The 25347-nt window shown below is 56.5% G+C and overlaps 1 protein-coding gene across 1 annotated transcript; it reads right to left on the minus strand.

The window, feature by feature from the left end:
* Positions 1-370: 370 nt before the first annotated feature.
* On the minus strand, positions 371-25171 carry LOC144275267 (E3 ubiquitin-protein ligase TRIM39-like). The gene is made up of 6 exons (XM_077834463.1): positions 24755-25171; positions 23003-23098; positions 19255-19485; positions 18740-18762; positions 18537-18640; positions 371-1539 (listed from the first exon to the last, which is right to left on the minus strand). The coding sequence occupies exons 1-6, from the start codon at positions 25169-25171 to the stop codon at positions 980-982; spliced, it is 1431 nt and encodes a 476-aa protein (XP_077690589.1). The 3' UTR covers positions 371-979.
* Between the last annotated feature and the right edge of the window lie 176 nt (positions 25172-25347).

Raw genomic sequence — 25347 nt, forward strand, 5'->3', positions numbered from 1 at the left:
ATATTACTGGCACGTGAAACCTTAAATTACAGTCACTAAATGAAGACTCGGCAAACCATTTCTGAACGGTTGCCGACCCCTGGTATCTAAGAATACAGCATTTGAGGTTGGGGACCGCGTTTTGTGAGAAAAAGAAAGGAAGGGTCATATCTTGATTACCGATTATGTGCAGCTAGAAAGTGAATTAATGCTGACAGAACTTCAAAGAATATTACATAATCTTGTATGAGATAATTTAAATATATTGCTTTATTAATTCTATCATTTTTTCACCTATTAATTTTCAAAGGTGTAGTGCAGGAGGTGGGTGTATGTGCCCTGCCTTCCAGAGAGAACCAGTCAAGACAATAAAGAGGACCGGGGGGAGAGAGAGAGAGAACAGCTGCACATGTGTGTAGTTGTGATGTTTATGACACATGTACATTGTAACTGAACAATCCCGTCTGACAATTTAATAGTTTATTTTGTGAAGATAAATATTTTGGATTTCTTGAAATTCCACAGTTGAAATACAAATGACGTTATTTAGAGAAGTTAAACTTCAATACAGATTTGAGGGAAGAATCAGAAAATAAATGTAAATTATTCCATTTCTAAAAATATGTTTAGATGCTTGTTTCTGAAATACTGTTGAAATGTAAATTGAAATATTCTTGTATTTACACCTTGTTACAATAATATTTTCTAAATTAGAATAATCTTTTTTCTTTCCTATTTTACATTGAGATTTCACAGGGCTAGAAAATTCTGGCAGGAGTGAATGACCCCATCCCCCACCATCTGCTGCCCCTGGGGCAGGGGATGGGGCAAGGTGAGGGCTGGTGGTTGCCAGGTGTCCGGTTTTCGACTGGACCCTCCAGTGGAAAAGGGAAACTGGCAGCGTCCGGTCAGCAGAAAGACTCCAGTAGCTGCAGTAACCGGCCCCCACCACAGAGGAGCAGCAGCGCTGGGGGGGCCGGTCTGTGCCGCGGGGTCACTGTCAGGGACCGAGATTCCCCCCGGCCGGAGCCGGGACCGGGCAGATGATCAGGGGAGCCGCGTTTCTACCCCCAGCGTTGAGACCGGGATAGAAATAAGGGCGGAGCGTCCCGGAGAAGGTGTCAGTGAACGTGAAGAGATGGGACCCGTCAGTCACATTGTAAAACGAGACCTCGCCCGCCTCATAGTCCAGGAAAATCCCCACCCGGCTGGGCCGGACGCTCACAGGGAGGGGGGTCGAGGGGGATGTGAGGGCCTTGTATCCCCCGTCCCTCAGCCACATGACCCAGAATCCATTCCCAGGTGTGAGTGTGACCTTCCCCTTCCTGCTCACAGATTCCCGACAAACCCCCAGAGTCCACTCAGTCTTGTCTCCCACCCCCACCTCCCAGTAACGCCTCCCGCCCGTGAACCCCTCAGCGCCCAGGACAAGGGCATATCTATCAAATCTCTCAGGCTTGTCGGGCAGACCCTGGCGTCTGTCTCCGCGTCTCACACGTTTCCAATCCTCAGACAGGACGAGCCAGGGATTTGCCGTGTCTGGATCCAGAGTCACGTCCACTGGGGAGAGAGTCACAGAGTCAGGGCCGGGGGCAGGGGCTGGTCACTGGGATCGAAGGGAAATTAACCTGCATCCCCGTTAATCACTGGGGGGGGTTGTTGCCTGAGGGGAGTCAGGGCCCCTCTGCCTGTGAGGAGACAATGGGGGGAAAGGGCAGGAGGAGCGGGGGAGGGGTGCGAAGGTGTCAGTGGGGGCAGGGGGGGGAGAGGCTGATGCTGGGAGAGGAAAGGGGAGGGGCAGGTGACAGGAGTAGAGGGGGGACGGGTAGAGGGGAGGGGCAGGTGACAGGAGCAGAGGGGGGAGGGGTAGAGGGGTGGGGCAGGTTACAGGAGTAGAGGGGGAGGCGTAGAGGGGTGGGGCAGGCACAAGGGCAATGAGGGGACAAGGGAAGGGACAGGCACCATAAGAACAGAGGGGGGCGAAGGGCAGGATCCCGGGGTCTACAGCGGGTCAGGGGGAGGGGTGGGCTCCATGGGAGAAGAAGGGGATGGACCCCAGGGGGCTGCGGGGGGCAAGGGAAGGGGCGGGCACCAGGGGGCAGAGGGGTGTGAGGGAATGGCGGAGCTCCAATGGGGCAGGGGAAATCAAGGGGAGGGTGAGCTGCCAGGGGGTGAGATGATGAGGAGTGGGGAGGTGGAACCATGGGGGGGAGCGAATGGGCAGGCACTGGTGCCGGGGGGCAGAATGGGGGGTGAGGGAGCAGGTGAGCCGAAGGGGGGCAGAGAGAGGGGTGTGGAGAAGGGCAGGACCTAGGGGGGCAGAGGAGTGTGAAGGGAGATGTGGGCACCAGGGGGGCAGAGGGAGGATGAAGGCAGGGGTGGGACCCAGAGATTAGGAGAGGGGGAGGGGAGGGGCGGGGCAGTGCTGAGGTGAGGGGAAGGGCAGAGACCAGGGGTCCAAAGGGGGGCAAGGGAAGGGACTTGCACCAAACGGGCAGAGGGGGCAAAGGAAATGGCAGGCACCAGGGAGGCAGATGGGGCAAGGGTAGAGCTGGGACTTGGGGCAGAGGAGGAGCTGGCATCAGGGGACTAGAGGGGTGGTGAGGGGTGCAGGTGTCATGGAGCCAGAGGGCGAGGGGAGGGGCAGAGGTGAGAAATAAAGAGAAGGTGGCATGGATGATGGTGGCAGAGGGGCGAGAGGAGAGTGAGGTCAGTGGGGCAGAGGGTAGTGAGGGGGTAGGCACCAGGCAGGAAGGGGACAAGGGGAGGGTCAGGTGTTTGGGGGGGTAGGGGGAAGGAGTCGGCACCAGAAGGGTGCGGGGGGTAAGGGAAAGGGTAGGTGCCAGGAGGATTGAGGGGGTTAAGCAGAAGGGCAGACACAGGAAGGGCAGAGCAGGGGAGGGACAAGCACCAGGGGGCAGAGAGGGGCGAGGAGAGAGGCAGGGGCAGGTGGGTAGAGGGAGTGTTAGGAGACGGCATTGGGGAGAGGCAGGTGCCAGGGGGTCAGAGTGGGGTTAGAGGAGGGGTGGGCACAGAGGGGTGAGGGAAGGGGTGCGTGCCAGGGGTCAGAGATGGTGGGGAGAGAGGCAGGTGCCAGGAGGGCTGAGGGGAGTAAGAAGGGCAGAAGCCAGGACAGCAGAAGAGGGTGAGGGGTGGGACGGCCATCAGGGGGCAGAGGGGGTGAGGGCAGTGGCAGGCACCAAGGAAGCAGATGGGAGTGAGGGAAGGGGTGGGAGACATGGCAGCAGAGGAGGGAAAGGAGAGAGTTGGATGCCAGGACATAGCGGGGGTGTGAAGTGATGGGTGGGCTCCAGGGTGCAGGGGATGTTTGGGAGAGAGGGGAAGGTGCCAGGAGGGCAGGGGGGGAAGGGAGGGGGGTTTCCAGTGGGGCAGAGGTGGGTGGAAGGCAGGGGCACATGCCCTGATGCAGCAGGGAGTGGGGAGTGTTGACCTGGGAATGTGCCCTGGGGATGGGAGACCTGAGAGCCTGTAACCTGAGCCAGGAGGGGGATGGGGAAGTGACACCTCTGCCCGGGAATGTGAAGACAGGCTGCAGAAGGGAGCCTGCTGGGGGGTTTAGTTTCAGTTTGGTGCTGGGTGGTGGAACACAGGGAGCCCCAGGGCTGGGGTCTAAGCTCCCTGCTCCCCCAGAAGGACGTGACTGAGGGGTCCTGGTTGTACCCACAAGCTCTGTTTTGGACTGTGTTCCTTTTGTCCAATAAACCTTCTGTTTTATTGGCTGGCTGAGAGTCTCAGTGAATCCCAGGAAGAGGGGTGCAGGGCCTGGACTCCCCCACACTCTGTGACAACTGGTGGTAGCGGTGGGATGTACTGCACCCCGTGAACGGCGGTTCCTGCAGTAAGTGACTGGGGAACAGTAAAACGAAAGGGGATTGACGGGGACCAGGCGTGCTGAAGATTCAGAGAGAGACGGTTCAGGGGGCGGTTAACCCCTGGGAGTGTGTGACCAGAGAGAAGGACTTTTGTAGTAACAGGGTCCCCCGGGGGATTGCAGTGAGCGGTCCCAGGGGCGGAGGAGTCTGCAGCTGGACCCTGGCAAAGAGATGGTGACTTCAAGAAGGACTGGCACACGAGGGGTTTTTCCTGGAAACCGTGGAAAGCTGCCGAGGCCTGCGAGTGGCCAGCAGGGAGATGTACGCTAAACGCCTTAAGAGCGACCTGGTGGAGCTGTGCAGGCAGAGGGGGCTGCGCATTGGAAGGTCCACCAAGGAACAGCTGATTGCCCAGTTGGAGGAGAGGGATCGCTTGGATGACACGATCCCTGTCCCTGAGGGAAGCCGCCCGGTAGACACAGCGTGGCCCTGGGGCCTGACCGGGCTGGGAGGGGTCAGACTGCTGCCGAGGACATCCCAAGACCCTTCCTACCTAGGCCTGGGGGAAGGGTTGGGGGAAGCCCAGGGAATACCGAGGGCACCCTGACGCCGGCAGCCAGCAGGGGATCCTCCCAGCGGAGCTCCCCATCCCTGGAGCGGATGCGGCTGGAATGGGAGAGGGAAATGAAAATGAGGGAGCTGGAGGATCATGAAAAACAACGTAAACATGAGCAGGAGGAGAAGGAGAGGGAACGTCAGGAGAAGGAGAAACAAAGACAGCATGAACTGGAGCTGGCCAGGCTGAGGAGCAGTGGGTCCCCGACTGCAGTGAGTGAGGGGAGACCCAAGACTGTAAGGAGCTTTGATAAGAGCTTCCTGGCCCAGCGTAAGGAGGGGGAGGACATAGATAGCTTCCTGACGGCCTTTGAGAATGCCTGTGAGATGCACAGGGTTGACCCTGCTGACAGGCTCCAGTTTCTCACCCCCTTACTGGACCCCAAAGCCGTGGAGGTGTACAGCCGAATGAAAGGGCAGGAGGCAGGGGACTATGAACTGTTCAAACAGGCCCTGCTCCGTGAGTTTGGGCTGACCCCCGAGATGTACCGGAGAAGGTTCTGGAGTCAGCGTAAAACGCCTGAAGTCACCTACCTACAACTGGTCAACCGAATGCAGGGATATGCCCGCAAGTGGACAGCTGGGGCCCGAGCTAAAGAGGACCTGCTTGACCTAATTGTACTGGAGCAACTGTATGAACAGTGCCCTTCCGACTTGAGGCTGTGGTTGGTGAACAAAAAGCTAGAGAACCCACAGCACGCAGGGCAGCTGGCCGACGAGTTTGTGAACAATCGGTCAGGGGGTAGCCGGGAGGAGTCCCAAAAGAACAGGCCACCCCTGATGCAGAGAGAGAGTTACCATGGGACCTCCCAGCGGGGAAATAGGGAGAACCCCCTCCAAAGGGGAACGCCTGGTGTCAGGCCCCTCCGACCCGCTCGAGGGGACCAACGTGACCTGAGCTGCTATCACTGTGGCCAGAGAGGCCACGTACGGACCCAGTGCCCCAGGCTCAGGGACAGACTGAGCAGACCCAACCTACCCAGGGTTAACTGGGTAGGGACCCAGCTGGACGAGGGGCAGACGACCCAGGCAAGGGGGGCTGCCAGTTTACCACCTGCTCAGGAGGGAAGAGTACCCCAGGCCAGCTCCGCCAGAGGGCTGGAGGCTCTGGGCTCAGGGTGCTCGGTTTACAGGGTGGGCGCAGGGCTGTCCCTCCGGACAGAGTGCCTTGTACCCCTGGAGGTGGATGGGAGGAAGGTCAATGGATACTGGGATACGGGCGCAGAGGTGACGCTGGCCCAGCCCGAGGTGGTGGCCCCAGATTGGGTGGTGCCCAATACCTACCTGACCCTGAAGGGGGTGGGTGGGACCCCATTTAAGATGCCCGTGGCAAGGGTACAGCTGAAATGGGGGGCCAAGGAAGGCCCCAAGGATGTGGGGGTACACCACCATTTGCCCACTGAGGTTTTGATGGGGGGGACCTAGAGGACTGGCCAAGCAAGCCCCAGACCGCCCTGGTTGTGACCCGTAGCCAGAGCTGGCGAGGGGCACTGCACCCTGACCTTGGGGAGGGTACCACACCGGAGGCGCAGGACCCTCCCCTGGGGGGGAGGGAGCGCTGAGGGGCACGGCTCAGAGAGGCTGTGGCCTCAGACCCGGCCAGTGAGCGGGAACCGGTCCCCATCCCTTCCCCAGCCGCTGAGTTCCAGGCCGAGTTGAGGAAAGATCCCTCCTTGCGGAAGCTCAGGGACCTGGCCGACCTCAGTGTGGGACGGACCATGAGGAGAGGCTGCCAGGAGAGGTTCCTGTGGGAGAAGGGGTTCCTGTACCGAGAATGGGCTCCCACAAGGGAAGTAGAGTCCTGTGGGATCAGGAGGCAGCTGGTGGTCCCCCAGAAGTATCTCTGCAAGCTCCTGTATCTGTCCCATGACATCCCCCCCTCAGGGCACCAGGGAATCTGGCGCACCCGGCAGAGGTTGCTACAGAACTTTTACTGGCCCGGGGTCTTTACCACGGTCCGGCAGTATTGCCGATCCTGCGACTCCTGTCAGAGGGCGGGGAAGGCCCGGGACAAGGGGAAAGCGGCTTTGAGACCTTTGCCCATCATAGAGGAGCCTTTCCAGAAGGTGGCCATGGACATCGTGGGGCCTCAGCAAGACGACCCGGTCGGGGAAGAAATACATTCTGGTGGTGGTAGATTTTGCCACCCGCTACCCCGAGGCAGTGCCCTTAGCTTCCATTGAAGCAGACACCGTGGCAGATGCGCTCCTGACCATTTTCAGCTGGGTGGGGTTCCCCAAGGAAGTCTTGACAGACCAAGGGTCCAACTTCATGTCGGCCCTGCTCTGGTGCTTGTGGGAGAAATGTGGGGTCCGGCACAACTGAGCCTCAGCTTATCATCCTCAGTCCAATGGGCTGGTGGAGAGGTTCAATGGGACACTAAAGATGATGCTGAAAACCTTTATGAACCAGCACCCGCAGGTTTGGGACAAGTACTTACTTCACCTGCTGTTCGCATACAGGGAGGTGCCGCAGGAATCTACCGGATTTTCGCCTTTCGAACTGTTATATGGAAGGAGGGTAAGGGGCCCCCTACACCTGATGAGAGACGAATGGGAGGGGAAGGCCACTCCCGATGGAAAGTCAGTGGTGGAGTATGTCCTGATCTTCCGAGAGAGACTTGCTGAACTCATGGGCCTGGCCAGGGAGAATCTGGCCAGAGCCCAGAAGAAGCAGAAGGTCTGGTATGACCGCACGGCGCAAACCCGCGCCTATGCCACCGGGGATAAGGTGATGGTTCTCATCCCCGTGAGAAAGAATAAACTACAGGCCGCCTGGGAGGGCCCTTTCAAGGTTGTCAAGCAGCTCAATGAGGTAAACTATGTGGTGGAGCTGTCGAACCAGGCGCACCACCGCCGGGTGTACCATGTGAATATGATGAAGCCATATTATGCCAGGGGGAATGTGGTGTTGGCCGTGTGTGGACAGTGGGAGGAGCAGGGAGATGACCCTTTAGTAGATCTATTCCCTGGGACCAGAGCTGGTTCCCCCCTGGAAACAATTCCCCTCTTGCATCAGCTAACCCCTGCCCAGCAAGCTGAGATCAGGGGGGTGCTGCATCCTTACCGACAGCTGTTTTCCAACCAGCCTGGATGCACTAATCTGACTGTCCACTGGGTGCAGACAGGGTTGCACCTGTTCCGAGTCACAGGGAAAACTGCTCAGGACCAGGAAAGAGAGGTCCGGGACATGCTAGCTTTGGGGGTGATCCAGCCATCTGCCAGCCCTTGGGCCTCGCCGGTGGTACTGGTCCCCAAAAAGGACAGGTCGGTCCGGTTCTGTGTGGACTATCGGAAGCTCAATGCCATCACTGTATCTGATGCCTACCCCTTGCCCAGGCCTGACGAGTTCCTAGACAAGCTGGGGGGAGCTCGGTACCTTACCACCATGGACCTTACAAAGGGCTACTGGCAAGTGCCGCTGGATGCAGATGCCCAGCTGAAATCGGCCTTTATCACCCCTCTGGGGCTCTATGAGTTCCTGACCCTGCCTTTCGGCCTCAAGGGAGCGCCAGCCACCTTCCAGCGCCTAGTGGACCAGCTACTGAGGGGGATGGAGAGTTTTGCCATGGCGTATATTGATGACATCTGTGTCTTTAGCCAGACCCGGGAGGACCATATGTCCCAGGTTAGACAAGTGCTGGACTGACTCAGGGGGCTTGGCTGACTGTAAAAGCGAGAAGTGCAAGGTGGGGATGGCTGAAGTATCTTACCTGGGCCATCGGGTGAGGAGCGGCCGCCTAAAGCCGGAACCAGCCAAGGTGGAGGTGATCAGAGACTGGCCTGCTCCCCACACCAAAAAGCAGGTCCAAGCCTTTATTGGGATGGCAGGATACTACCGAAGATTTGTGCCCCACTTTAGCGCCATAGCCACCCCCATCACTGAGCTATGCAAGAAGGGGAAGCCAGATGAGGTGATCGGGACCGAGCAGTGCCAGGAGGCTTTCCGGGCGCTGAAGGAGGCTCTGGTCAGTGGCCCAGTTCTGGCAAACCCAGACTTTGACAAGCCCTTTGTGGTGTTCACCGACACCTCAGACATGGGACTGGGGGCGGTGTTAATGCAGGAGGATGAAAAGGGGGAGAGACACCCCATCGTGTACCTGAGCAAGAAGTTGCTACCCCGGGAGCAACACTACGTGGCCATCGAGAAGGAGTGCCTGGCCATGGTGTGGGCCCTCAAGAAACTAGAGCCATATCTCTTTGGGCGACACTTCACCATGTACACCGACCACTATCCCTTGACCTGGCTGCACCAGATGAAAGGAGCCAACACCAAGCTCCTGAGATAGAGCCTGCTCCTGCAGGATTACGACATGGACATGGTCCATATGAAGGGAAGTGCCAACCTGATAGCGGATGCGCTGTCCCAGAGAGGGGGCCCTGAACTTCCCCAGGTCACTGGTCAGAGTGACCCCGCTCAGTTCAGTCTCGAAGGGGGGTCAGGGAAAGGGCAGGTGCCAGGGGGATTGAGGGGGTTGAGTAGAAGGTCAGACACAGGGAGGGCAGAGGAGGGAGGGGTAGGCACCAGGAGGTAGAGAGGGGGACGATTGGAGGGGTGTGCACGAGGGGCCAGAGAGGGGTGAGGAGAGAGGCAGGGCAGGTGGGTAGAGGGAGGTGTTAGGAGAGGGGAATGGGGAAGGGCAGGATCCAGAAGGTGAGAGTGGGCCTAGAGGAGGGGTGGGCACAGGGGGACGAGGGAAGGGAAGGGTGTCAGGGGTCAGAGAGGGTGGGGAGAGGGATGGGTAACAGGCGGGGCTAAGGGGGGTGAGAAGGGCAGGAGCCAAGACAGCAGAGGAGGGTGATGGGTGGGGGGGGGCATGAAAGGGCAGAGGGGGTGAGGGCAGTGACAGGCACCAGGAGGGCGGGGGGGGTGAGGGGAGGGGTGGGAGAAATGGCAGCAGAGGGGGAAAGGGGAGAGGTTCATTCCAGGAGGTAGCATGGGGGTGAAGTGATGGGTGGGCTCCAGGGTGCAAAAGATGTTTCGGGGAGAGGGGCAGGTGACAGGACGACCCTCAACCTGTTTGAGAAATAAATGAGTTGGGTATTCTCTATCCTTCTTAATTCACTTTAACATGCTTTAGATGACGAGATTTAATTTAGCAATTTGACTCAATAAAACTTTACACTTGTAGGGTCAATGGTCTGAAAATTTAATTCCAGAGAAGGGAGGGGTGATTTCTAGGGGGGCAGAGGTGGGTGGAGGGCAGGGGCACATGCCAGGGAGGCAAAGTGGGGGCAGAGGGGCAGGGGCCCAGGGGAGCAGAAAGGGGGTGAGAAGAAGGGGAGGGGTGAGGATAGAGGCAGGGGCCAGGTGGGCACAGGAGTAAGGGAGGAGCAGGAGCCAGGGGGCACAGGGGCATGAGGAGATTGGCAGGTGCCAGGGGGCAGAGGTGGGTGGAGGGCAGGGGCAGATGCCAGGGAGACAAAGGTGGGGAGAAGGGCAGAGTCCCAGGGGGAGCAGGAGGAGTTTGGGGTGAGGGTGAGGGGACAGGATAGAGGCAGGGGTCAGGTGGGCACAGGAATTGAGGTAAGGGTAAGGGAGAGGCAGGTGCCAGGGGGAGAGAGGGAGGTGAAGGGGGGCAGGAGGGAAGGTGAAAGGGGCAGGCCCCAGGGAATCTCTGTTGCTTTGGGGCCGTGTGTGGCTGGTTTGTTGCTAAGAGCAGGTTGGTGCCATCCCCACACACACTGGGGGTGCAGCCCTGACCCACGGGGTGCAGCTGGGACTCTCCATGCTAGGGCACGGGCAGGGTGTCTGGGCTCGCTGGAAGGGGACAGGGTAGTGGGAGATAGGATTTGAGGGGTTCTGGGGGGAACAGGGGCCATTGCTAATGAGGCTGGGACAGTGGGGAGGGGAGGGGGCATTTCCCCACTTGCTGCCCACTCCATCTGGGAGAAGCTGCGCCAGGGGCCAGGCCCAGTTCATACCAGTGCAGCGCATCTGTACTCGAGGTTTTCAGTGGGGCACCGACATGGCTGAGACACTGGTGTGCCAGGGGCCAGAACCCCTCCCCTCACTGGGGTTATGGATCAGTATTTACAGGGTCACTGGACCAGGGGCTGCAGAGTCAGTCTCACTCCCACGCTCTGGCCCAGTGCCCATGGCAGTGTTTAGACAAAGGGGGACGTCTTCAGCAGGAGAGATTGTGGGAGCCCCACACCAGACACATGGAGTGCAGCAGTTCCAGCCCTTCCTGGATTCCCACATTCCAATCCCTGCCCCACATCCCAGGGGGGGATGGAACCGGGGCTCCCCGCTGAAGGCCCAGCCACGGGGCTAAAGGCTGGAAGGGAAGCGGTGGCACCTTTCTCTGTTCATTGAAACTCGTCAGCAAACTCGACATGGATTCAGGAATAGTTTCAGTCGACCCAAAATACAATCTTTCAGCAAATAAACTATTTGCCCCCATAATTACACCCAGCTCTATTTCAAACGTGTCCCAGAAACTTAGGAGCCCAAATCCCAGGGACTTGCAGTGAGTGACTGTTAACATCCCCAGAAACACACAGCTACGGCCAGGCCAGGCTCAGGACATCAGCTATGAAACACTTCAGAGCTGCTGTTAAATTTGCCCTTGGTAGAAACATTTCCCCACGGGCTCCCATAGCTCTTTACTGAAGGCTGCGGGGAAAAAGATACGGCCAGTAGTAATTAGTGACATTAACAAGGAGCTAGTCTGAATGAAAGAGACCTTGGAAGAGACTAGCTGCAGAGTTATGTGAATTCAGGGGACATCTTTATCTGGTAGTCGTGGACTATTTTTCCAGGTACATAGAAAGAGTGTACTTGAAAGACATAACAGACCAAAGTGTTACAGAGCAACTGAAGGGAACTTTTGGGCATTTCAGGGTTCCAGAAGAACTTGTGACAGAGCATGGACCATAATTCACTGACGTAGAATTTAATTTATCCAAACAAAATATGATCTTCCTCATATTACGAGAAGCCCATATTACTCACAAGCGAATGGAGATGCTGCGAGAGCTGCACAGACAGTGAAGAATATCCTTCAGCAGGAAAATCCATTCTTTGCTCTACTGAGTTATAGATCAACCCCAATAGCAGCTACCGGATATAGTGCAGCACAACTCCTGATGGGAAGACGACTCAGAACTACCCTCCCACCTTTGGAAAAGAATCTATCTCCGAAGTTACCAGACACGTAAAGAGTAGTCAAATTGAACAAAAAGAGCTTGCAAACACTTTTACAACAGACATCACTTAGAAAACTACCAGGCCTAGAACCTGGTGACCATGTTTGTGTCAAACTGGATGGAGAAAAAGAATGGAATATTCCAGGTGTTGTAAAGAAAAAGAATTCAACACCCAGGTTGTATGTGATCAAGACCAAGAGAGGAGAGTTCAACAGAAACTGTCAACATCTACAGTTTGTTCCTTGGAAAGAACAATCAACTGAGCAAACTCCACAGATGATGGATGCAGAACAAGAAGATGACTCAAGGATTCCAGACTGACCACAGTCAGTTGGTGGAACTAATGGACAGCCAGATGACCAAGCTGTTACCTGTTTGGGTTGTGTAATTAAAAGACCAGCACCATTCAGAGACACCTAACAGACTGATCTGCACTGAACTTCAAAGACAGTGCCATAATGTAAATATTATAAATGGTCGGAATGTAGAACTTAACGGGGGAGATGTAATGGAACACTAAACTGTATTATGCTGTTCAACCACTAGGTAGCGCTGGGTGTAAAATACCACCTTTAAGCTGACCTCAGACATACTTGGCAGAAAATTCAAGGATTCTGTGATGAACACATCTGGTGTCTATCTGGCTGAGAGGGAAGCTCTGTAGCCAGCCCATATCTGCTACAGGACCATCGCACCAATGATGAAAGCCCAGTGTTATTGACTACCTCTGCTATGGCCAAAGAGTTGTTCTGAACTACGACATGCTGAAGACTATGGGGGATTTTACCCCTGACATGAGCTACATAGAAAGTTGGGAAATCAAACTCCTGGTCTCTTCACACTTGGGTGACGAGAAGAAAATTATCGCCAAGGGCCTTGCAGATTTCCTTCTGGCAGCAGGGCAGGAAGTACCCCCCACACCACCCCAGCTGCGGAACATCACCAAGTATCAGCCCTGGTCAAGCCTCCCTTTGAATACAGGTTGGCTCTGGGGGTGGGGGGAAATGTATGAAGAGAGCTGGCCCTTTTATAGGAGTTAGGGACCAGACTACCTGTGACAGGCTCCTGTACGGGAGAATGAGACAACCCAGACCGACCTGGAAGTAATTAAATCTCTAGGTGGCTAGTTGGCAGCTAAATAGCTAATGAGCCTGAAAAAGGGTTACCAGGGCTCAGCTGAAGGAATCCTAGGGACAGGAAGCTGCCGAGAAGAGGTGCTCCCAGGAGAGCTCACCAGAGCAAGGAGCCTGGAAGTGGTGCTTCCAGAGCAGTGGTCCCCAAACTGTGGGTCGTGCCCCCCTAGAGGGTGTGGAGGAACATTTGGGGGCATGGCAGGGCATGGAGCAGCCCCCATGGGTGGCGGGAAGGGAACGCCAACCAGCCTTATTCTGCCCCCACCTCCACTCTGGCCCCACCCTGAGCCCCAGCTGCAGCTCCGGCCCCAGCCTCAGCCACCGACTCCTGGCCCTGCTCCAGGCTGCGACCCCAGCTGCAGCTCCAGCCCAACCGTGGTTCCGCCCCCAGCCAAAGCCCCCAGCTCCTGGCCCCAACTGCAGCCCCAGTTTCAGCTCAGGCTGCACCAGCAGCTTCGCTCCCAGCTGAAGCCTGTGGCTCCCAGCCCCAACAGCGGGTCCACTTCCAGACACGGCCCCCAGCTCCTAGCCCCAATTGCAGCCCTGTTCCTGGCCCAGCTCCCTACCGCAGCTCCCGGGGTGGGGGCACAAACCAGGTAAGGGAGGGCATGACCAAAAACGTTTGGGAACCACTGTCCTAGACAGAGGAGCTCCCCTAAGGGGGAGGCGCTGCCAGAGATGAGAATGAGAGCAGCAGCTGTAGCAGGACAGAGCCCTGGAGAGCTGCCACCGGCTGGAGAAAGTGGATGCAGGGAATAAAGGCACAGTCTGAAATGACCCCAGCTCCGGGAAGGAGGGCTGGAGTCATGTGATTCCACAATGGAAACTAATCCAAGCCCAGCTCCGGGAAGGAGGACTGAGGACTCCTGACTTGAGGACAGTGAGGAGCTTGAGTGAGAGCTGGAGGCTGGAGCAGAGTGAAGGAAAAGATTTATTTTGGGGTTTACTTGGACTCAGAGAGGACCCCAGGAGGGGACTTTTCTCTCAGATCTTTTGGACTATGAGGTGTAATTTAAGAAGTGCTGAAGAGGGTAAACTGAGGCAAGATGCTTGCCAAGACACCCTGAAATGACTGAGGGTGGTACCTGAGGGGGCCACCCCACGATGAGTCTACAAAACTGGAACCTATTTAACAGAACTGCTGCCCCTTCCCCATTACCCTATGATCCCACTGAGAGTTACCAAAAGCAACTACATCATTTGCTCAAGAAACTTCCTGAAAAAGCACAAGATCAAATCCGCACAGACACACCCCTGGAACCCCAACCTGGGATATTCTATCTACTACCCAAGATCCATAAACCTGGAAATCCTGGGCGCCCCATCATCTCAGGCATTGGCACCCTGACAGCAGGATTGTCTGGCTATGTAGACTCCCTCCTCAGGCCCTACGCTACCAACACTCCCAGCTACCTTCGAGACACCACTGAGGAAACTTCAATCCATTGAGGAAGTTTCCTGAGGAAACTTCAATCCATTGGTGATCTTCCTGATAACACCATCCTGGCCACTATGGACGTAGAAGCCCTCTACACCAACATTCCACACAAAGATGGACTACAAGCCGTCAAGAACACTATCCCCGATAATGTCACGGCTAACCTGGTGGCTGAACTTTGTGACTTTGTCCTTACCCATAACTATTTTACATTTGGGGACAATGTATACCTTCAGATCAGCGGCACTGCTATGGGTACCCGCATGGCCCCACAGTATGCCAACATTTTTATGGCTGATTTAGAACAACGCTTCCTCAGCTCTCGTCCCCTAACGCCCCTACTCTACTTGCGCTATATTGATGACATCTTCATCATCTGGACCCATGGAAAAGAAGCCCTTGAGGAATTCCACCATGATTTCAACAACTTCCATCCCACCATCAACCTCAGCCTGGTCCAGTCCACACAAGAGATCCACTTCCTGGACACTACAGTGCTAATAAACAATGGTCACATAAACACCACCCTATACCGGAAACCTACTGACCGCTATTCCTACCTGCATGCCTCCAGCTTTCACCCTGACCACACCACACGATCCATCGTCTACAGCCAAGCTCTGCGATACAACCGCATTTGCTTCAACCCCTCAGACAGAGACAAACACCTACAAGATCTCTGTCAAGCTTTCTTACAACTACAATACCCACCTGCGGAAGTGAAGAAACAGATTGATAGAGCCAGAAGAGTTCCCAGAAGTTACCTACTACAGGACAGGCCTAACAAAGAAAATAACAGAACGCCACTAGCCGTCACCTTCAGCCCCCAACTAAAACCCCTCCAACGCATTATTAAGGATCTACATCCTATCCTGAAGGATGACCCAACACTCTCACAAATCTTGGGAGACAGGCCAGTCCTTGCCTACAGACAGCCCCGCAACCTGAAGCAAATACTCACCAACAACCACATACCACACAACAGAACCACTAACCCAGGAACTTATCCTTGCAACAAAGCCCGTTGCCAACTGTGCCCACATATCTATTCAGGGGACACCATCACAGGGCCTAATAACATCAGCCACACTATCAGAGGCTCGTTCACCTGCACATCCACCAATGTGATATATGCCATCATGTGCCAGCAATGCCCCTCTGCCATTTACATTGGTCAAACTGGACAGTCTCTACGTAAAAGAATAAATGGACACAAATCAGATGTCAAGAATTATAACATTCATAAACCAGTCGGAGAACACTTCAATCTCTCTGGTCACGTAATCACAGACATGAAGGTCGCTATCTTAAAACAAAAAAACTTCAAATCCAGACTCCAGCGAGAAACTGCTGAATTGGAATTCATTTGCAAATTGGATACTATTAATTTAGGCTTAAATAGAGACTGGGAGTGGCTAAGTCATTATGCAAGGTAGCCTATTTCCCCTTGTTTTTTCCTACCCCCCCCCCCCGACGTTCTGGTTAAACTTGGATTTAAACTTGGAGAGTGGTCAGTTTGGATGAGCTATTGCCAGCAGGAGAGTGAGTTTGTGTGTGTGTGTGTGTTCCCGGGGGGGGGAAGGGGGGGGGCAGAAAGCCTGGATTTGTGCTGGACATGGCCCACCTTGATTACCATGCACATTGTAGGGAGAGTGGTCACTTTGGATAAGCTATTACCAGCAGGATAGTGAGTTTGTGTGTGTGGTTTTTGGAGTGGGGTGAGGGGGTGAGAGAACCTGGATTTGTGCAGGAAATGGCCCACCTTGATTATCATGCACATTGTGAGGAGAGTTGTCACTTTGGATGGGCTATTACCAGCAGGAGAGTGAGTTTGTGTGTAGGGAGGTGGAGGGTGAGAAAACCTGGATTTGTGCTGGAAATGGCCCAACTTGATGATCACTTTAGATAAGCTATTACCAGCAGGACAGTGGGGTGGGAGGAGGTATTGTTTCATGATCTCTGTGTATATAATATCTGCTGCAGTTTCCACGGTATGCATCCGATGAAGTGAGCTGTAGTTCACGAAAGCTCATGCTCAAATAAATTGGTTAGTCTCTAAGGTGCCACAAGTACTCCTTTTCTTTTTGCGAATACACACTAACATGGCTGTTACTCTGAAATCGCTCTCTTCAGTCTGTCTGGGTGGGCGCCTCACCACTGTGATGATGTGACGCAGCAGGGAGGGGGGAGTGTTGACCTGGGAATGTGTCCTGGGGATGGGAGACCTGAGAGCCTGTCACCTGAGCCGGGAGGGGGAGGGGGAGGTAACACCTCTGCCAGGAATGTGGACCAAGGCTGCAGCAGGGAACCTGCTGGGTGGGTTTAATCTCAGTTTGGGGCTGGGTGGAGGAACACAGGGAGCCCCAGGGCTGGGGGTCTAAGCTCCCTGCTCCCCCAGAAGGACTCGACTGAGGGGTCCTGGGTGTACCCACAAGCTCTGTTTTGGACTGTGTTCCTGTTGTCCAATAAACCTTCTGTTTTACTGGCTGGCTGAGAGTCTCAGTGAATCCCAGGAAGAGGGGTGCAGGGCCTGGACTCCCCCATACTCTGTGACAACTCTGAGGGGGCCACCCCACGATGAGTCTACAAAACTGGAACCTATTTAACAGAACTGCTGCCCCTTCCCCATGCAGACAGAGCCTCGCTCTCTTCAGTCTGTCTGGGTGGGCCCCTCACCACAGCATCTGACCCCAGCAGAGCCTGCATCACAGAGTGGGAACCTGGGGTCAGAGCGCGGGCAGTCGAGTGCAACTGACTGGCCGGGGCTGCTGCGGGGGTGGCAGGAAAGGGTTAATCCCAGCGCAGTGGCGCTTTGCTGCCCGGCCCTGGCTGGTCTCTGCCCTCTGGGGGCAGCACAGGGCGCGTGTCTCTGAGCAGGTCCCTGCCCACTCGCCCGGCCACTCGCCCCGACCCAGAGAACCCAGGTGCCGGGGGAGGAGCAGCCCCAGCAGCGCCGCATTGGCCCTGGCACGGGCTGAGCCTGCGAGCGCAGCACCAGAGGCCGCGGCGGGGGGGGGGGCTCAGCCATTGAGAGCAGCAGGGTCCCCCCCACCCGCAGGGGAGGGGTCAGTGCTGGGACAACAGGCCGGGCTGGGCCAGGGGCTGGGAGCTCTGGCAGCCAGCGCGGGGACGGCACCAAGGGCCCTGCTGGAGACCCTGGGCCTGGCCAGCCGGGAGCAGCCAGCGAGTGACTCAGGGCCTGGGGCCCTGCCCAGGATGGGGTTTCTGGGGGGTGACAGGAGGCTCCCCAGGGGCTGCTGATCCCCTAGAAGGAGGCACGGAGGTGACTGGCTCAGGATCCCCACAGGCTCAGGGGCCAGGGCTGTGGAATGGCCCAGAGCCCAGCCGTGTTCAGGGTCCGGTGGGCACAGACTGTGCTGGGCTGGGGGCAGAGAGGGGGGAGGGGATCCGGGATGTGCTGGCTCCAGCCAGCCACAGAGAGGAAGCTGCTTCCCCCACAGCCTGGGGTTCCTGCTCCCCGGAGCCCTGAGATCCTGGCCCTGCAGCCGGCACCCACTGCACAGCCTCCATCGGCCGGGACAGACACACCCAGGTTGGCCCCTTCGACTGCCCCCTGCTGGGGATGGGGGGTGGGAAGAGAGGAGGGCGGGGGTAGGATGAAAGGGCCAGTTCAACTATCACAGACCGAGCTCACTGAACCTTCCCAGACCCCCTCTCTTCGGCCTTCGCTTCTTCTCTGTCCTTCCTCGCTGTCAGGTTTCTGTCTTTGCCCCCAGTCTCCGCGCTGGGGTTGTGGGGAGGGGTTTGGATGGGGGCAGCTCACGCTCAGACACTGTGACAGGATCACACTCTTGTGTGTGAGTCTCACTCACTGAGAAGCAAACCACTGACCCAACCTCACACTGGGCTGTGCTCAGAGCAGACGAGGGGCCCGTAGGATTCAGCTTGTTACCCAGTAACACACGGCCCAGGTCAGACCACAGCAGCCAGACCTGCCCCTCCTCCAGCTCAGAAAGCTCGGCCAGCCTTGGCTAATGGGGGCTGGGGCAGTGCTGAGCGGTGGCCACACAACGCAGCCCTCACCTGTCCCAGGAGAGAGGCACAGACACAGCATCCTTTACCAGTCTGTGCAGCTCCCAGCACTATGGACCCAGTCCAGGCCTCACAGCACCTGGCTCAGGGACACCCATTAACACAGCCGTGGAGGGGTCAGGATGTCACAGTGATGGGGCCTGGTCAGACATCTGGGCAAGTACCAGCAGGTGGCTGTAAGTAGGAGGCAAACTGCCCAGCACTCAGCGCATCAGCCTCCAGCTATCACACAGCTCCAAGCCTGTCAGCTGGGTGCAAGCGTGTCCTGGGGTCCCAGGCTATGTCCAGATCCCCAGGCACAATACAGCTGAATGTCCCAGGAGACACCACTCACCTCTGAATCTCTCCAGCGCTTCCCTCATGTCAAGGAAAATTTTATACACGTTCTTCAGGTCAGTAGAAACAGCTTCTGCTTCCTGGAGTTTCACATTCTCACTCCTATGAAGAAAACGTCCCATCATCACTCAGCTGCTCTGTACACTCATCATCCCAGAACCACCACCAAGAATATAAGAGCAATGAACATAGGAAACACACCTGCTCAATGTGCTTTTCACATCCTGAAAGGAAAAAGAGAATTAATGTCCTGTATGAACACAATGTGCGTAAAACTGTATGAGTCTCACTCTGGGCATCAAACTTTCATCTTGAAAATAGATCAACCCTCCCAGGCTTCACTGTTTTGACCACTTGTTTCATTTTTGTAGGGGAGACAGGAATTTAGCTAAAGAGTTCTCCCTTCTAGGGATACAACCCATCAGTATCTGTGTTTATCGACTGTGTTGGGTCCAGTGTTCTGGGGTCAGAGCAGGGATGGGTTCAGCTCAGTATCATTTTGTATTATCCATTTAATCTCCCACGGCCTCACTGGATCTCCATGAGGAGAATTCCCCTCTAACATGAACTGTGATATTTGGGAACTGATGGAGCCCTTAGCCTCATGTTCTGTTTGTCAGTAAACCACAGAACACATTGACTCTAATTGTTGGAATCCAGACCCATGGAGCTGAGTTATAATTCTGGATGGGTGGAGAATTTTGATGCCGTCTCACCTTCAGCAGCTCCGCAACCGGTTGCTGACGTTTCTCCTCTATCTCTGTGATCAGCTGCTGCAGAGAGGAGCTTTGCCGGGAGAGTTTGGTGACATTTTCCTGTAGTCTCTGCAGAGTCTCCCTCTCCTCCTCCTCCAGGCTCTGCAGAAGCAGCTGCTCCTCCTCTTTCAGCAGTGTGTGCAGTTTGTTAAATTCACCTGAAACCATCTCTCTCTTATTCTTCACTTTCCCCTTGAGATAGAAAAATAGGAAAGGCATAGAGAAAATGTGAGCCAGATGTTGAGTTACACAGACTGGGCCTCTGTTCATGAAACAGGGGATATTAGATCAGTATCAGTTTGGAAGGGAATTTACTTCACATGGCCAGTTCCGTAGTGGGGTTGTCTCGGGTGCTTTGTAAAGATGCAGTATGTTATTGCAGGTGGCATGGGATGGACAAAGTGGAGTGGGGAGAAACTGAGGGGACAGTAAAGATTTACAGGGGGCTATACAGGGCGTCCATGGGGGGATTTGGTTGCCAAGTGCTGGGCACTCAGACACCCCAGGGACCCATCACAGCGGGATGTGGGCAATGCTCCTTCTTTGACAACCAGCTGCCAGGGCTGCAATGTTCAGGACCTAGGGCTGGTGCTAATAGTCCTTTGGGTGCCATCCTGGGGCTCACATGGGTGTTGGGCGCCCAGGGCATTGTCAGGGCTGGGCTTTGGCCTCACCGAGCCTGGCCGAGTGCCCCATGCCCATGGGCCCAGTGCCCCTGGGATCGCAGTCTTTAGGGAGCCCTCCAGGCTCACAGAGTAGCAGGTTGCTGATGCCAGCTGTGTCCCCACCTGCTCTCTGAAGGGAGCTATGGGAACGATGCTGAGCCGGTGCTGATCCTGGCAGGGGGAGGGGCTGGCTGCTCTGCACTGGCCTCTCTAGCTCCCCTGCAACTCAGCCCAGAGCTGCTGGGTGACCCTGGGGTGAGCCTGCCCTCCAGTGTGACTCGGGCCACAGTGATGTTGGGAAAAGTCCCTCTTCCTCTCCCTGAGATGCCAAAAGGGCCAGGGGCTTCAGCAGCTTCCCCAGCCCTTGTCCCCTGCCCCCAGAGCCCTCCTCCCTGAAACCCCAGTATGTGCGCCCCCAGCCCTTCCCCCCACCAGCCTGTGCCCTGTGCTGACCCCCCTCCCCTTCCCTGTGCAGGGCTCTAACCCGTCTGTCTGTCCAGCTCACCTGTTTGGTGGGGGCGGGCCGAGCTCAGTGTCTGAAGAGGCAGCTGCTTGAGTGCTGTAATGTCCACCTCGTATCTCTGCCCCGGCTGACCCGAGCCCCCAGGGCAGCCCTCCAGCACCCCTGGGCCCATCTGCCAATGGGCTTTGGACACCGACCCATCCCCCAGACTAACCCCCACCCCACCCTTGGGAGCGCTGCAGCCACAGGGCACTCAGACAACTCGGGTACAGCCCTGACAAGCCTCGGCTCCCTCCGGAGCCCCTCCTGGCACCTGCCCGAGGCTTTGTGCATGTGGCCTGGACCCTGCAAAGGGCCGTGGGCCTGCAGCCTCCTTCCCCTCCTGCCCCCTGGGAGCTGTTGAGTTACAGCTAATTCGAGTGGTGCAGCGTTACCATATCCCCTAACATCTCCCCCCATCAGACACGGACAGCGCATCCTTCATGGGGGCCTGTCACCTCCCGGGCCCTGCTCCCGCCCGTGGGGATACTCCCCACCTGGCTCAAGCCCATGACGGCCCCTCTCAGTGGGTGACTGGCCGCCCCTGCTGGGCCTCATCTCACAGTCGCTGGGGCTGCAGTTACTCTGCACCGAGTGACACTGATCATTGGGCTGTGACCTCTGGTGCTGTAGGACGTAACTCGCTCTCTCTGGGCAATAATCAAGGGTTTCAGAAACACCCCAGTGACTGTCCCAAGGTGCAGCTGTCTCCATGGTGCCAGCTGGGAACTTTGCCGGACACATTCCAGACAGCTGTTAATTGTTATGCACCTAAATCCCTCTTGTCTGAGGAACTGAGCACCAACTGTTTCCGGTGCGGGGAGTGGGAGCTGCTGCGGTTCTGTCCTCTGGAAACCAGCCCACTTCCACCAGGCTCTAAATACGGCTTCAAATGCAGAACCAGAGGCACCCAGCTCTGAGCATTTCAGCTCTTGTAAATGGCCATTTTAATCTGAACAGTGGGACACCTGCTTCTCCTCTCCTCCCTGCTGCTGGTGTCTTCCTCACACCCCCCACGCTCTCTGCAGGGATTTCACTGGAAAAGGCAGGTGAACCGGTACAGACATTTTGTCCCCTGGGTTCATCACCTGCTACAGACGAGCACAGGTCAAGTCACAGTAACAGTAGCAGGTGCCTGGGATGAAGTGGCGACGTGATGGCAAGAGAGGCTGCGAGGTGGCTGAGCACTGCCTGGCTCTGCTCACTCAGGGGGTGTCCACACTGCAATGAAGGTCTGACAGCACCGTGTGTAGACACAACCCCGGCTAGCTTTGATCTAGCGAGCTCGGGCACTAGTAGCTATGAAGCCGCAGCAGCATGGGCTGTTCACGCCCACCCAGACCCCTGGGTGTCACTCAGGGACTAGCCTGCAGCTAGCTGCTGGGGCCATGTAGATGCACCCTGGGGGCAGATTTTCCACAGAGCTCCACACCCACCACTGGGTTCGATGCTCAGAGGAGCTCAGCTCCCAGCGTGCCCCCAGCCCAGCCAGCTGAATGAATCTGAACCTCACCCATGGGGGCAAATCCTCCTCCCAGTGCCCAGCTCCAGAGTCTGGCCCAAGCACTGGGCAGATTCATTGCAGGGACTCTGGGTGCAGGGAGAGAAGGAACAATCTGTTTCCTCCAAGCTGCAGAGAAGCTGCAGAGATTTGTCATGGAGGCCACTGAAAACCGATGGCTGGAGCAGCCGACACACCCTCCCCACCTGCAGGAGGGAAACAGGATCCATGGAATAGTGAAAACACTGCACCCAGTATGGAGAATTTGCCCCATCAGAGATCTCAGGGGTGGGTCTGCACCACTGTACAAGGGCCAGGAACTGCCCCTCCTCCTCCGCCTACAGGAGCTGCTGCGCTGAGATCCCCACCGGAGACACAGCCTGATGCTGCCAGCACCCTGGATGGCAGGTACCATAGGCCAGGGGAGGCCGAGCCTCCCCAAACAGGATGCCGCGCCCCTCCCTTTGGAGGCAGGCTGCAGACCTGCCGCCTTTGGAGTGCTGCCTGAGCTCCGCCCAGAGTCCTCGCTCCTGCTCTTCCCCCAAACCCCACAGCACCCGCCGCTTGCGGCCATCAGCTGTGTGGGGGGCTCCGCCACTTGCTCCTCTCTGCCCCTCCCCTGTCACACGCCCTTAAGGCAGGAGGGGGCAGAAAGGAGCAAGTGGCAGGCGAGGGGGCCTTGGGGGAGGGGGTGGGAGAGAGGAGAGAGCTGGAACGGTGAGCGGGGAGCCACTGGGGAGTGGTCTGAGTGGGTGTGGGGCATGGGGCAGAGCAAGAAGGGAGCGTGGGCGAGGCCTCGGGGAGAGGAGGACAAATGGGAGTGGGCAGGGTGATGATCTGGGCGGCGGGGAGGTTCCAGTACTCATGCCCGGTCTCCCCAAATGCCAGAGGCATTAGCCCCCCATGGCCAGCACCAAGTCTGTGCAACAGAGCAAACAACCAGAGCAGGTTCATAACCTCATCCTGGAGCTTTTCGGTCTCAGCATTCCTGGGAACGCTGCAGGGGAAAGGGCTCAGGGAGGAATAAACCCGTACACCCACCTGCCACTCTGTGGTTTTCTTCTTTTCTTTAGACATCAGAGCCAGGACCTCTTGCAGCTCCTTCCTCAGAGGGCCCAGGGCTCCCTGGAGTTTCACCTGCAGGGGCATCGTGTGCGAGAAACAGCCATTAGTCTGCCTGTCCGATGGGTGGACAGTACTATCCATATTGGCATTTCATACATAAACAGTAAAATACCCTGGAAGGAGACTCGGCTCTGCCAGCCCCAAAGGTCTCATGGGAGCGGAGATGCCAGTCTCAGACTGGGGGCTCTGCTTTGTGCAGACACTCAGGACTTCTCAAAGCCTGTGTTTTAGCTAAAGTTTCCCATCCCTGAGCACAGGCCAGAGGCGAAGCAGCTGGGAAGGTTCTGAACGATCCCTCCTGCCAGTGCGAGTGAAGAGGCTGGGACAGCACCTCCCTCCACTGTACCCCAGACCCAGGCCAGGAACAAGACCCCACTGTGCTCTCGTCTGTCCAGGCTCCCATGTGGCCTCCCTCAGGCAGCAGCTGAGCACCTGAGCCAGTGCAGTCCCGTTAACTGAACAAGGTGAAGCTGTGATGTGGCTGGAGTCAGTGAGGAACAGGGAACACACTCGGTCTGGGGGAATGGGCCACCCATAATTATAACTGCTCCAGAGCATAGGCGCCGACTCTGTGGGTGCTCCGGGGCTGGACCACACACGGAGAAAAATTGGTGGGTGCAGGCAGCTCTCCACCCCCCGCCCAGTTCACCTCCGACTCCACCTCTGCCTCCTTCGCAAGCGTGCCCGCTTTTCCCCCCCCAGCTCCCAGCAGCGCGAAACAGCTGTTTGTCACAGCTGGGAGGGAGGGGGGAAGAAGGGGGAACGCAGCACACTCAGGGGAGGAGGCGGGGCTGGGATTTGGGGAAGGGGTCCAATAGCAGCAGGGATGGGGTGGAGTTGGGGCGGGGCCAGGGGGCGCGAGCACCCACCAGCGCTGGAGAAAGTTGGCGCCTATGTTCCAGAGCTGCAATAACCCAGGGCTCTCTTCCCCTTTGACAGCAGGTGATTCATTCACACAGCAGAGCAACGTGCTCCTCCCCTGTCAGCCCCGCTCTGTGCCACACCCCAGCAGCCCCCCAGAGCTCCCTCCTGAGCCCCTGCCAGAGATCTCCCCGTTTCACTCTCTCGCTTTTCTCTGATCCCTTGAGTTTTCTCCTCCTCTCTGCTCAAGGGCCCAGGGCTGCTGCTGCTGCTCAGAGATCCTGGGACTGCTCGGCTGACACCCCTACAGTGCTGCTGCAGGGTAGCAGTGAGGGAGGGAGCCAGCAGGGGGCGGTGAGAGACATGGGGTGGAAAAGCAGCCTTTGCATCCAGCAAAACAGCTTCATAAATGAGCAGAGATTAGAAGGGAGGGCGGGGGAGAAGAGGGCCAAGGGTGGCTTGATTCTTTGAAGCTCCACCCACAAAATAAGCTCCGCCCATGTGAATCACCAAAAGGAGACACCATGATCTGTTCATAGTCCCCTTCTTTCAGCAGTGGAAGCTGGGTTTGAAAAGCATTCAGAATCTCAGAGAAAAGTTTCCCACAGCCGATATCTTTTAAGACTTGATATTCTGATTCTGTGGCCACACTGCCAGATCATTCATTTTTTTATAGCATCTCCTGTACAGTGACGGCTTTACAGAGCTGAGTGATGCTTCACGCCTGTGACAGGCAGTTTTCAGTGAAATCAGCCTGTAATTAAAATCCAAAGTTATTACTCATTAAACTTGACAGCAATTCCCTACCTTGTACTCCTGGGCAGCCTCTTCTATGGGAACCACCGTGTGAGCTCTGTGAGCCCGGGACAGATGGCAAACCACACAGACAGAAGTTTGATCCTCTTCACAAAACAGTTTCAGAGTCTCCTGGTGTTCCCCACACACCCTCTCTCCTCCTGCCCCCTTCGCTGCCTGTAAACTCAGCCGCTTGGCGATTTCTAGGACATTTGCCAGCTGCCTGTTGGGCCTGAGGTTTCCCTGTTGCACAGTTTCTCTGCACTGAGGGCAGGAGGTGTCTGTATTCGATCCCTCCCAGCACTGGGCAATGCAGGCTCGGCAGAAATTGTGCCCACAGTCTATAATTACTGGGTCCTTAAAATACTCTAGACAGATGGGGCATGCAGCTTCCTCCTGGAGACTTTCCACGGGGTTGTCGGTGGCCATAGCTCCCTCCGGGCAGTGGAACAGGGTAAGTTTCTATTTCGTGAGCTCAGAGATATGCCCCGCCTGCAGCAGCAGCAACGGGGTGTTTCCCTTCCTGGAAGTGATTTAGGCTGTTTGCTGAGCTGGAGCCAGATCACAGGTAACATTTCAGCATTGGAAGCTTTGGTGAGAAATGT

This window comes from Eretmochelys imbricata, chromosome 14 (assembly GCF_965152235.1).
Source record: "Eretmochelys imbricata isolate rEreImb1 chromosome 14, rEreImb1.hap1, whole genome shotgun sequence".
In the NCBI taxonomy this organism is placed as follows: Eukaryota; Metazoa; Chordata; order Testudines; family Cheloniidae; genus Eretmochelys; species Eretmochelys imbricata.